At 52.1% G+C, this 13583-nt stretch overlaps 1 protein-coding gene across 1 annotated transcript; it reads right to left on the bottom strand.

Moving 5' to 3' along the window:
* Window positions 1–2799: 2799 nt before the first annotated feature.
* NOL3 (nucleolar protein 3) lies at window positions 2800–13583 on the bottom strand. The gene is made up of 3 exons (XM_006116439.3): window positions 12199–13583; window positions 9574–9875; window positions 2800–6884 (listed from the first exon to the last, which is right to left on the bottom strand). The coding sequence occupies exons 2-3, from the start codon at window positions 9854–9856 to the stop codon at window positions 6493–6495; spliced, it is 675 nt and encodes a 224-aa protein (XP_006116501.2). The 5' UTR covers window positions 9857–9875; window positions 12199–13583; the 3' UTR covers window positions 2800–6492.

The raw sequence follows: 13583 nt of genomic DNA, 5'->3' as shown, positions 1-13583 counted from the left end.
CCCTCGGAGATACTTAGAGCCTGGGATTAAGTTACCCTCCTGTGCCCTCCCCTTCGTTAGACTTAAGGAGCTCAGTCCTTTTAGCTTATCATGGTAAGGCAGGTTTCTTAATCCTTCATGCCTTCTTCTGGGTCTTCTCTACCTTCTTCCATTGCTCCACGTCCTTCTTGGGTTGGGGGTTGACTGATTCCAGCAGCGGTCACAGCAGGGCCAGATCCTGAGTTGAGTCTGGGGGTTTTCATCTCCTTTTCGCTTGCAGACCCCTTTGGAAATGGGGGAGAGAACTTGATCACAGTCTAGGTAGCGACATGTGGAAGAGATATTTCCTAATGGGATGTTCAGTCGCGCAGAGAAGGGCCCTAGCACGCTCCAGTGGCGAGAAGTTGAAGCTAGACAATTCAGCCTGGAAAAAAGGGGTAGATTGTCAGGTAGGATGTTGGAACGACTTGCCCAGGGGTCCTGGTGGATTCTCTGTCTCTGGCAATGTTGAAATCGAGGTTGGATGTTTTGCGAAGAGGTCTGCCCTAGGGATAATATCAGGGCGGGTCTCTGGTCTGGATGAGAGAGGGGGTCTGACTAGGTGTGCCCAGGGACCCCTCTGGCTTGACATTGGAGACCTGCGAAAGGCCGGGCGCGATGGGCACTGGGCGCTTTGGGAATGGCAGGGCAGCTCATCCTCTGTGCGAGGATGTTGAAGAATTGGGGGGAAAGTGGGGTGTGACACACACGGAGCTTGCCGTGTAGCTCTGTCCTCTCGGTGAAGGAGCCAGTCTGGTTGCTCCAGGGTGTAGCAGCAAGGAAATGCTCAGGGGAGGAATTTACCCTTTCTCGGCCACCAAGGAGGGCTAGAGACGTCCTCGCTTCAAGAGGAAACAAGACCAGAGGTTCTCTTCTGTTCAAGTGACAGTATTTGGTGTTGTCTTGGATGTTCTTACGCTCCCCCCGTTAGATATGACATTGGTTCCCCCAGTCTTCGTCTTGTAGCTGCCGGAAGTAAACTCTGGGGCTGTGTCTACACTGGCCTCCCTTCCGGAAAAGGGATGCTAATGTAGCACTTTGGAATAGGCAAATCCACAGGGGATTTAAATATCCCCCGCGGTATTTGCATTAACATGGCTGCCGCTTTTCTCCGGCTTGGAGATAAGCTGGAGAAAAGTGCCAGTCTAGACGTGATTCTCCGGAAAATAAAGCCTTTTCCGGAGGATCCTCTTTCAAGTAGGAATAAGAGATCCTCCGGAAAAGGCTTTATTTTCCGGAGAATCACGTCTAGACTGGCGCTTTTCTCCGGCTTATCTCCAAGCCGGAAAAAAGCGGCAGCCATGTTAATGCAAATACCGCGGGGGATATTTAAATCCCCTGCGGATTTGCCTATTCCAAAGTGCTACATTAGCATCCCTTTTCCGGAAGGGAGGCCAGTGTAGACACGGCCTGGGTGTGTAACATCAGAACAGCCAGACTGGGTCAGACCAAAGGTTCATCTAACCCAGTGTCCTGTCTGCCGACAGTGGCCAAAGCCAGGTGCTCTACAATGAGGGAATAGAACAGGAAATTATCCAATGAACCCAGACACCCATTCCTAGCTTCTGATCAACAAAGGTTAGGGACATCTTCCCAGCCTAGCCCGGCTGTTGACGGACCCGTCCTCCATGAATTTACTAGCTCTTTTTTTGAACCCGGTTGTAGTTTTGTGCGTGTCCATCCATCCCAGTTCTGTGGGTGTTGATACCTCAGTCCCCTTTCTGCGCCCTCTGAGTTCACACTAATGGGGTCAGGTCTCACGCCCTCGCCCATTTCTGGGTGTGATTTACAATTCCCCCACTCGTTGATTGGTAATCTGGGAACAGCATCCTGACCATGCCGATTGCTTATGACTGTGCCACTCCCACCAGACCCTGCATCTCTTCCCTTCTCATGCCCCTGGTCAGTGCTCTCCAAAGACCAAACAGCCTCCTGAAAACAAAGGGCTCATCTGGACGATGGGGAACGGTCGAAAGAAGGTATGGAAATTCCGCGGGAATTTGCATAGCTTCTTCAGATCTCACTTTCGAAAGCAGAGCTTTCGAAAGTGCAAGTAGTTAAGACGCAGCTTTTTCGGCAATCCCCCCCTTTGTCGAAACGCCCCGTAAACCACCCTTTTTGAGGAAGAGCGGCTTTTCAATACGGGGGGGGGCTTTGCCGAAAAAGCCACGTCCGAACTACTTTCACTTTCGAAAGCTCGGAAAGGGCAATCGGAAGAAGCTATGCAAATTCCCACAGAGTTTGCATATCTTCTTTCGAGTATTCCCCGTACTCTAGGTGAGCCCAAAGAGCTTTCTCTAGGCAGTGGAACAAAACGTTTGAGGAAAAATGACAAACAGGTGGGTCTGGTTTCATCCCGTCTTACGACGAGACTTGAATGAATTTCCTTGATGTAGTTTCCAGTGGATCATCCCAATGTTTATTTTTAAAAGTTTTTACCAATGAGGGTTTTCACCGTGTGTGAAATGATGGGGGAGCGGGTCAGACAATAATGCAATGCTAGTTGTTCAAACCCAGCTTGTCAACTTCCCAAGTCAAAGTATGCTAGCCAGACAAGGCGGAGGAGGCATAGCTTTTATTGGACTACCTTCGGTTGGTAGGAAAGCCTAGCTGTCATTCACACGTGCTTAACCCGCCCACCCCTGAACCACAGAAGTTTTGCCGCAGCAGTGCCAACGCTGCTTTGCCAGCACAGCACCCAGGAGTGGGTGGGGGGAAGTATTTTGTGGGGCGAACGTGCCAACCAACAGTGTACACGTGCGTCGACTTTTAGCGACGCAGCCTTGTCACTACCATCGCTGCGTAGTGTAGATCTACCCTTCAAGGTGGAATGGCCCATTAACGCTCCTCTAAGATAGGACAACAACAAGGGGAAAAAAAAGGGGTGGTTCGTGGGTTACATGTTGTTGAAATAAGCCACAAATCCAGTGTCTCTGGTCAGTTGTGTAGGACCCTGGCTCGTGAACGGTGTCTTGTGTGGATCATGGTAGCAGTGGAGGTGTGTCTGCTTTCTTCGAGGAGAAGTTTGGAGAAGTGGGGGATTGTTTGACGGTCAGAAGTTGTGATTCCTGAAAGATTTCTTCCAGGATGGGATCCCCATTGAGTATGGGTTGTAGTTATCTGCTGACACCCCCTATGGGTTCCAATGTGGGTGTTAGGTGACAATTAAGGGTCTGTGGTTGGAGGGGGGATGGTATTTCTGTCTTCTCACAGCGTGTTTGGGTGGCCCATCCCGTGATGGGGGTCTACTTCTTTGTCGCAATGTTTGCTGCAGTCAGTGTTGGGTTGAGGTGGAGATCCCAGACTTACGCCTCGGAACGTCGGAGGGCCTGGCTGTCGATAACCGATTTCTTGGTGTGTTTGGCTCCATGAAGGTCGGAGGGTGAACCAGAAGTTTCTTCTCGGTAGAGTTCCATTGTTGAAGCTGGTTGTGGTGTCCAGGAAGTTCGTGGTGGTGTAGGCATGTTCCAGTGGGAACCGGATGGCTGGGTGGTGGTAGTTGAAGCTGTGGTGGAAATCTCTCAGGGAGCTGAAGTTGTCTCTTCAGAAGATAAAAATATCGTTGCTGTATCTCAGGGGTATCATCGGGTATTAAAGGGCCACACCCCTTAGAACAAAAGCAACCTACTTCGGCTAAATTATCTGTTCCATTTTGTATTTACCTGTGATTCTCCTATTGGTTTTTCCAAAACATGAAGAAGTTTTATGTAGCTCGAAAACTTTTCTCTTCACCCAACAGAAATTGGTTCAATAAGAGAGCCTACTTCGCTCCCCTGGTCTCGCTAAGATCCTGGGAGAGATACGGCTACAGCAACACTGCTTAGGTCAAAGAGTGCACCGTCGATAGCTTTAAATCAAATTCTCTTACATTCTCAGGCAGCGTTTTTCTTAGCTTGGCTCACTGTAAATTTGGATAATTGTCGATGGAAATATTTTTGCATCAGTTCATGTGTGTATGGTGAAAGCCACGTTTATCCACAGCTACCAATAAAAATGTAATCTTGGCAAGCCATCTTCTGCCTTACTACAAGCCAAGCTAGATAACCCTCACGTTTCGGTTACAGGAGCAGATCCGTTGACATCGTTTTAGCAGGCCCAGAAGCCGACTCCCGATAAGGGAAGCATCTCCGTGCTTGTCTGTCCCTCAGTAGCTATTCCTCCATCACTCCCCATGTGGATGTATGACTTGTCCACACATGGAGTTATTCCTGATGAGCTATTCCGGATTCTCTCCTTATGGGAGCACATTGATTCTGGAATATGGGTACCTTATTCCAGAATAAGTGTGTCTACACATGAGGCTAATAAGGAATAGCTATTCTGCTTTTAAAATCGTACCCTATCTTAATCTGAATTGTTTTCTCCATGTACCTAAGATAGTGGACCTCTGATGATCGGGCCATTGTTTCACAGCTTGATCCATTCAGCCTTGTTGGTTTTCTACCACAGCTCTTTTGATGGTGGAAAAATGTGTTGAAAATGTCCTCTCCAACATAGCAACTTGGAAATCCCATCCTTCGGGGGCTAAATACCAGGGAAGGAGAACAGCTACTGAAGCTAAAGGACAATGTTGGCCCAAGGACACATGGGAATTAATTGGCCAGGAAGTAATTGAGGCAGAAGATCAGAAGAAGGTTTGTAACCATCAGAAAAGGAAGGTTATCTCAGAAAGATAAGAGGTGTCATGCTGGGTCAGACAAATGTATCCCAGTATCTTGTCTCCGACTTGTGGCCAGTAACGCTTTTGTGGACAGCACAGAACAAGGCAGTTATGGAGTGATCCATCTCTCTTCCATTCTGAGCTTCTTGCAGTCACGGGTTGAGGGTCACGGCAAGCATGGGGTTGTGTCCCTGACCATCTTGGGTAACAGTCATTGAATCCTCCATGAATTTACCCAGGTTTTTTTGTTATGCTTTTGGCCATCACAACATCCTGCAGCAGTGAGTTCCACTGCTTAATTGTCTATTAAGTACTTGCCCTTCATATTGAACCTGCTGCCTGTTAATTTTCTCAGGTGAGCCCTGTTTTTTGTATTGCAGGAAAGGGTAACTTAACACTTCCCTGTTCGCTTTTCTTACACTGTTCCTTATTTGAAAGACTCCATCATGTCCCCCGCTAGTCCTCTCTGTTGTAAGCTGCACGGCGTTCCCCTTTTTTACCCTCTCCTCGTGTGGAAGCTCTTCCGTACCCTGGATCACGTCGCTTTCCCTGTTCGGAACCCATGCATTTGTGTAATGGCTCAGTGATACTTTTCTATGGCTTTCCTAATAGTTCCCATCATTGTCGGCCTTTCTCACCATCCCTGGGCATTGAGCAGTTGTGGGACAGCTCCTTCTCCCTCCCGCTGCCCTCCATCGGAAAACACATCCCACATCCATCACCGTGTGTGCGAGGGATGGGATCCACGCCAGACCTGGAGTGAGTTTCCGGCTCAGAATAACGGGATGAAGAGGGAGATGGGGAAATTGGCCAGAAGCACCCAATTACTTTTGGTTGGTTCAGAGGGTGAGGAGCTTCAGATGGGGCTAGTAAAATGGGTATTTGGGCCACATGACAATGGGTGGCATCCCATGAAGGAAATGCAACTGGCCGCATCAAGGAAATAGCCGTGAAATGTAAAGAAGCAGCCTCAACAAGAATGAGGTACCAGAGGGGAAAGACTCGCCTTGGTTGGGCAAGAGAGGAGCCATAGCAGATATCCCCGGGAGAAAAACAGCTGGTTGGTAGGTAGGTAGATGAACCATCTCCCTCCTCCAGCTCTGGATCGAAATCCTCTTTCTCCTCTGGCTCCGGGTCTCGCAGGGTCTCTGATTCCTGCTCTGGAGCGAGACCTACCTAGTGGTTTAACCAAGATCTCGAAGTTAACCTGCGAACCAATCAGCAGCTGCCGCAAGTTGGAGAGCAGGAATTTTGCTCGTGAAACGACACTGCCGAATTCTGCATCCGCTACCGTTTCTGAGCAGATCCAGCATCGGAGTGACAAAGGCTGGGACGCCAGCCGCAAGATCCACAGCTCGAGAAACGATTGCAGGCAGCTGTCCATCTTGTCGGTACCCTGACGTCCCTTCCCATTCTCACTGGCCGGGTTTCATGGTTCACTTGGTGTATTTGATTTCTCCTCTCCTCGCCCCAGGGAAATCGCAACTGGCCCATCTGAGATTCCCTGCGGCACGTTCCCAGACTCCATGTCCTGATGGATAAAGAAACTCTGGTGATGCTGTGGTCCTCCTTCCTCCCATGCTGATGCCCACGCGACAAAGGGATCCACAATTGCAGTTACAACACCGTTCTGGCAACCGCAGTGGAATCGCTCTTCTCCGTCGGCAGCCTCCTGGAGGGAATTCATGGCTTTAAGTGGTTGACACTGAAGGCAGCCGGTGGCTGGTAAAAGCAGACTCTATCAATACAGAAGGACTCCTCTATGAGGACGAAGCTTTTGGGAGAAGTTTTTTCTTCTCACCAGGGTCTAGGTCTCACTGGGTATCTGACTCCTGCTCGGAATTTGAACCTTCTGGCTCAGGGTCCGGTTCCGTTTCTGATTCTTGCTCTGGATTTGAACCAACTTCCTCATCCGGCTCTGGGTCTTGCTGAGTCTCTGGTTCCTGCTCCAAATCGGAACCGCCCGTCTCCGGGTCCCGTTCAGTGTCTGATTCTCTCTCTGGATTTGAACCGTCTCCCTCCTCCAGCTCTGGATCGAAATCCTCTTTCTCCTCTGGCTCCGGGTCTCGCAGGGTCTCTGATTCCTGCTCTGGAGCGAGACCATCTCCTTCCTCCACCTTTGGATGGTGCTCTGGATTGAAAAAATCCCTCTCCCTTGGCTCTGGGTTTCGCACAGGCCGTGAATCTCGCTCTGGATTGAAAAAATCTACCAAGGAAAGCAGAGGAGGAAAAACAGAAGAGCAGTCTATTGTTAGAATCCTAGGCTGGAAGAGACCTCAGGAGTCATCAAGTCCAGCCCCCTACCCAAAGTAGGACCAACCCCAACTCAATCATCAAAACGAAATCATTGTTAATTGACTCTCTTTACCTGCCTAATTGGACCATGCAGCCCACAGCTCTAGAAAATTCCCAGACAAAAGTTTTGTTAAGTTTGAGAGCATTTACATTGATGTGACTCTAAGACCCTGTAATGGGTGGCTGTTCTGTCCTGGAACGGAAAGAGTTAAAACAGCCCTGGGAGAGGGCGGAGACTGGGAGCCAATCGGGAGAGGGTTTGAGGCAGCCAATCAGAGCCCAGCAGGGCTGTATAAAAAGATGGCTGGCCAGGAGGGTCTCACTCTTGCTCCAGCCCTGGAGGGAGAGGGACCCAGCTGCCTGCTAGCAGAGTACGTTGGCCAGAGCAGCGCTGGGGGAAGGCAGGGTGAGCCAGGGGCGCTCAGGCCTGAATAGACCCCAGGGAGATACCAGGGCTGTGAAGGAGCAGCCAGGGCAGAAATAGGCAGCAGGGCCACCCCCCCTTGCCAGTGGTGAAGCAGCCGGTTCAAATGTCCATTTGCCCCCAAGGGAATGGGGCTAGCTGACGAACGGCAGTGGGTCACTGAGGCAAGATGGCGGCGTAGAGGGTAACAGGGTTCCCTGGGAGATGAGCCTCCTTTCAGGCAGAACCCTGAGGGACGGGTGCTGCGGCCTGGGGGGGGGACACAGGTCCTAATGTGTGGGGGAGAACGTACAAAAAAACGGGTAACAGCGGGCGAGGTACTGCCAGCAGGGGGCGCTCTGAGGCTAATTCCTGGAGACGCCAGGACGTCTTACCACCATGTCTCATTCATTACCCAGCCTTTTCCATTCCTGTTTTCATCTCCTTCTCCTCCGCTCTCCCCCGGCTTCCCGGCAAATGCTTCTGAACAAACAACGCTCTGCGGCACCTGCGAGACTAACACGTTCACTTGGGCCCCGCGCTTTCGTCTTCGAAGCGCCATGAGGCTCCTCCTTGTTTCTGCTGGAGGCTCTTTCTACTTCTCCTCCTCCCCCGGCCCGCCTGCCTCGTGCCTCGCTTCTGCGCGCGCCTCTCCAGCACGTGCCCGGCAGTGTCACCCCTCTGCTGGCCTCCCCTGAGCGCTGAGGCCAAGCTCTGCGTGTCCCCGAGTTGAACCGGCAAGGGTGGACCCGCCCCTGCGCTTCCAGATGCTCTTGCAGCCTTCCCAGCGCGCCTGGGCAAAGATGAGCCTGCAGAAGGCGCAGGGACGGAGGATGAATGCGAGTCACCCGCGAGCTACCAGTTCTGTGTGGTGCACGTGCGAGGAGCAGCTCTTCTGGGGCCTTCTGGGGCGTAGCCACTGGCCCTGGTGGACGTACTGAGTGCAGCGTGCTGCACCCGTCGGACCCATACGGGCGCCTGGTGTCATGGCTCTTCCGGGAGGAGACTGACCCAAAACAATGAGTCCTGTGGCACCTTAGGGACTAACACATCCTAGGGCTGGAAGAGCCCTCAAGAGGTATCTAGTCCAGCCCCCTGCCCAAGGCAGGACCAATCCCAACTAAACCAACCCAGCCAGGGCTTGGTCAAACTGGGACTGAAACATCCCTAGGGATGGAGATTCCACCCCCACCCTAGGGAACCCAGCCCAGTGCTTCCCCACCCACCTAGGGAAAGAGTTTTTCCTGCTATTCAACCTGGACCTCTCCCACCACAACTTGAGACCATTGCTCCTTGTTCTGCCATCTGCTCCCACTGAGAACAGCCTCTCCATCCTCTTTGGAACCTCCCTTCAGGACGTTGAAGGCTGCTCTCAAATCCCCCCTCACTCTTCTCTTCTGCAGACTAAACAATCCCATATCCCTCAGCCTCCCCTCGTAGATCACATGCTCCAGCCCCCGAATCATTTTGGTCGCCCTCCACTGGACTCTCCAATGCGTCCACATCCTTTCTACAGTGGGGGCTCCAGAATTGGATGGAGTACTCCAAATGTGGCCCCACCAGTGCCGAATCAAGGGGCATAATCACTTCCCTAGTTCTGCTGGCAATGCTCCTCCTAATGCACCCTAATAAGCCGCTAGCCTTCTTGGCTACAAGCGCCCACTGTTGACTCGGCTTTATTAAGGCATCAGCTTTCGTAGGTCAAACCTACGCACTGGAGAGGGTCCAGCGGAGGGCAACCAAAATGATTCGGGGGCTGGAGCGTATGACCTAGGAGGAGAGGCTGAGGGAGTTGGGTCTGTTTAGTCTGCAGAAGAGAAGAGTGAGGGGGGATTTGAGAGCAGCCTTCAACTTCCTGAAGGGAGGTTCCAAAGAGGATGGAGAGAGGCTGTTCTCAGTAGTGACACATGGCAGAACAAGGAGCGATGGTCTCAAGTTGTGGTGGGAGAGGTCCAGGTTGGATATTAGGAAAAATTATTTCCCTAGGAGAGTGGTGAAGCGCTGGGCTGGGTTCCCTAGGGAAGTAGTGGAGTCTCCATCCCTAGAGGTGTTTAAGTCTCGGCTTGACAAAGCCCTGGCCAGGTTGATTGAGTTGGGATTGGTCCTGCTTAGAGCAGGGGGCTGGACTTGACCTTCTGAGGTCTCTTCCAGCTCTCTGGTTCTATGATTCTATAACCCACTTCAGCATGCGACTTACCATATTCAGAAGGCCGCCACGGCTGGTTTGTGCCTGGGAATAAGCTTTCTAAGCACTCCAGGAAGATGCGGCAGGCCGGCTCCCCCCTTCTCTGTATGTAAATCAGCAACTTCCTAATTCTGGCCACCGTGTCTTCCATCTGGTTCATGCTGTCGTACTCCTCTTCGGAGATGGCCGACTGGGCCAGCAGCTCGTCCAAGACGCTCTCGGGGTCTCTCTGGATGATTCCGATCAGCTCCTTGCGCCGGGTGCGTATCACGGCGGAGTTGTCGCCGGCGGCCATGGCTCCCGCGTCCCAGGGGCTGGAATGACACAATCGTAAAGCTACCTGAGAGGCCAGGACTAGCGGGGAGAGAGGCCGCTAGGGATCGAAGGACAGAGCTATCGGGCTGGAAGGGCCTTCGGGAGGCCATCTCGTCCTGTGGCAAGGCCAAGTAAACCTAGGACACCAGTCACGGGTATTTGTCCGACCTGTTCTCAGAACCCTCAAGTGTTGAGTCCACAAGCTCCAGAGCCAGGCCTGCTGATGGAAGGGAGGGGAGAGGTAAAGGGGTAGTTGCCCTGGGGCCTGGTGATTCAGAGGGGCCTGGGACCCCCAGACATTGTTCCCTCTAATTTTTCCACCCATGTGCAGAATAAATTTTGTTTTGCGCACCGAGACACACAGATGTGCACCAGCAGTAGAAACACAGGCTGCCGGCTGTCAGCCCTGTGGGCGCTCTGCGAATCAGCTAGGCGGCATCTGAATCTCTCGTCGGTGGCTGCCCAAGCGCTCAGCTTACAGGGAACGCTGCTCCCGGCCACCACTGCTCTACTGCAGCTGCACTAGTGGCTGGAGTCCCCGCCCCTTTAAATTTCCATCTCTTGCTCCAGGCAGCTCTAAGGACTGGGTGTGTGTGGAGGGCTGGCTGCCGAGGCTCCGCCCCTTCTGCCTGAGGCTCCGCCCCTTCTGCCTGAGGCTCCCGTCCCTTCCTGGATTGTGGAGTCAGCCTTCCTACCCCACCTTTCCCAGGGGCCTGCAGGAGCTGTTGGCTCCCCTGTCCAGAGCATCACTTTGCTTAAAGTTAAAATAATTTCCTAAGATCTAACCCACAGCTCCCTGGCTGCAGTTGAACCCGCTTCTTCTTGTCCTGCCTTCAGTGGACGCGGAGAACAACTCATCACCGTTCCCTTTGTATCCACTTTGTACCTATTTGAAGACTGTTCTGAGACCCCTCCGCTGTGTTCTCTTCTCTCAACTATCCCCGCCCGGGTCCCTCGGCCTCTCCTCGACGGTTACATTCTCTTATCGTGTTCGTTGCTTTCCTCTGGACTCTCTCCAATTTGGCCACATCCCTCTGTAGGATCTACAGTTGGGCACGGTCCTCCTCCGGGCCCAGCTGTTACCATTCGTGGGGATCATCAGACTCCTCCCTTTCTTCTCGGCAGCAGCACGGTTTCTGCGATCCGAAGGGGACACGGCCGTGGATGCTTTGGGGGGCTGGCCATTCGAAAACCGGACCTCACAATCCGGGGGGGCGGATGAAATGTCTGGCTGGGCCCGGGACAGCAAGGGTTGGTGCCGTGTCGAACGGCGTTGGATTGTTTTCACGTTACACGGAACGAGACGGCTTTTTGAAAGAGTTGTTTCAAACGGAAAAACTCTGAAACTTTTGCCAGGCTGCCAGGTCCTTCCTGCTCCACCGCTGGAGCAAGAGTGTGTCCCTGAGCTCAGCAGCTCCTATTTATACCGCCCCAGCTGGGTCCTGATTGGCCGCTTGCTCCAGGGTTGGGCTTAACCCTTCTCTCACCGGGAGCAGGGCGGTCGCCTCACTACCCTGCCAAAATCGAACGGAACTTCCAGGGCCCTTCTTATCGTCTCTCGTATCTTAACGTTTTCTCTGAGGTGCTGAGAAAATTATCCCCTGCCTGCAAAACCGCAATGTAGCTTCTCTGCTCCATATCCACCATCTCAGGGGAGTAGCAAAAGGGCTACTGCATCTGCCAGATGGCTACCGGCTCGGCAGAGGTGGTGAGTGAAGGTAGGGCCGGGGAAGGGGTTGGGAACAGCTGCCATATGAGAGCGATTGAAAAGACTAGGACGTTTCAGCTTGGAAAAAAGGAGGCTAAGGGGGTCTCTAAAATCACAACTGGTGTGGAGAAAGTGAATAAGGAAACGTTATTTACTTGTTCCCATCACATCAGAACTAGGGTTCACCAAATGAATTAAACAGGTCGCAGGTTGAAAACGAAAGGAAGGTTTTTCTTCACACGGCGCATAGTCAACCTGTGGAACTCCTTGCCGGTGGATGATTTGAAGGCCAGGATTTTAACAGGTTTCAAAAAAGAACTAAATAAATCCATGCAGGTTAGCCAGGCTGGGCAGGAATGGTGTCTCTAGCCGCTGTTTGTCAGAGGCTGGGAGTGGGCGACGGAGGAGGGATCTGTTCCCTCCCTCTGCGGCACGTGGCATTGGCTGCTGTTGGCAGACAGGACACTGGGCTAGACCGCTCTTTGCTCTGACCCATTATGGCCGTTCTTACGTGAGGGAAAGGGCGGCAGAGCGCGAAGGCTCTGGCAGGCAGAAGAAACGTTTCCCCAGAGGGGAGAGGGGGAGCGATTAGTGAAAAGTCGCGCGGTGCCTACCTGCTGGGTCTGTGAGAGTCCAGCGAGATCCCCGTCCCCGCAAGGTGTCGGCCTGCAGAAACGCAGAGTCACTCCAGCCTCTCTTGCAGCATGCCCTTGGCTCTGTTTCGCACGGCAGGGAAGCCGAGTTGCTCTCTAGCTCTCGTGTTCCCGGGAGGCGTCTGCGTTCAGCAGCAGACTGGCTGCGTCGGGCAGGTGGTGTGAGCAGGCGACGGGGATGAGGCGTGTGTCAGGACCGCTGGGAAATCAGCGAGGAAGAAGTCTCGACCCACAGACGCTTTGCTTCCTCCTCCTCTCCCGTGGCGCTTGGCGCAGTCCCTGCTGCTATTTGTGTCTGGCTGGGGACGAGCCAAGATGAAACGGAGACGGCGAAAGCTTAGATCATGGCTTTCTTTGCAGTGCCAGCCTGCCCCTCCTCACACGGCATGGCAGGACAAGGCCAGCTGCACCAAGGGGGTGGAGGAAGGGCATCTCACTTCTGTTCCCTGCTGCCCACACTGGCTGTTTGGGGCTGGCTTATCTGTGTGGCTGCAGTCGCACTAAAACTAGACACTTCAATACCCCTGGCACTTAAACAGGCTCTTGGTTGAAGAGCTTGCTTGCTGCTTTAGGACCCTCAATATCATTAGCATCCGGTCCTAAGGAATAAGTTCCTAGCCGAGGTTAGCTGAAACACCTCAGTCTTGGTGGATGGTTGCAACATAACAACGTTTATTCTTAGAGTCATGAGCAAGGCCTCCAAACTAGCAGATTTACCCGGCGTCGCACCGGTCCTTAAATGGGTTAAAAACAATTAGATCCATTCACGGAGGCTAGGTCCATCAATGGTCATTCTTGCGTGTGCTTTTCTGCAGTCTGCTAGGTTCGTTGTCGCGGGTTCAATCATTCCAACTGAGCCGATTATAGGACACCTTGCTTTGTTGGTGTTGCTATTGAAATTCAAACACGCACCACTGGTTAAGAATTGCTCAGCCATCAAGATCTTTTACAAAAGGCAGGACAGAGGCCTGAAAGAGCAAAAATCCCTGGACGTCTAATAGGAGTGTTTCTTAGCACTTTCTCAAGAGCCGGTGGAAAGTCAGTGAATTTGCAGCCTTGAACAAAAGTGTTTCATTGATGTTGCTTTGAAGAGACTTCCCTTTTTCCCAGTCTGCGAATGAATGAATTGAAGTACGAATATCGAATATTAAACTGCTATAATATTGTCAGATATAGTCCTGGGAAAACCACGGAACTAGAGGGCAGAACTATTGTGATTAAACCAATTTATATGTGGACAGAGAAGTCGAGAGTAAGTAGACTTGGCAGAACTGGATTTTTCCATATTTTCTTTTACAATTTCAGTGGATAATATCAAGGTTTATTTTTAAGCTTTTTTATTCTTA

Source organism: Pelodiscus sinensis, chromosome 4 (genome assembly GCF_049634645.1).
Source record: "Pelodiscus sinensis isolate JC-2024 chromosome 4, ASM4963464v1, whole genome shotgun sequence".
Classification (NCBI taxonomy): domain Eukaryota; kingdom Metazoa; phylum Chordata; order Testudines; family Trionychidae; genus Pelodiscus; species Pelodiscus sinensis.
This window is presented reverse-complemented; position numbering and strand designations above follow the sequence as displayed.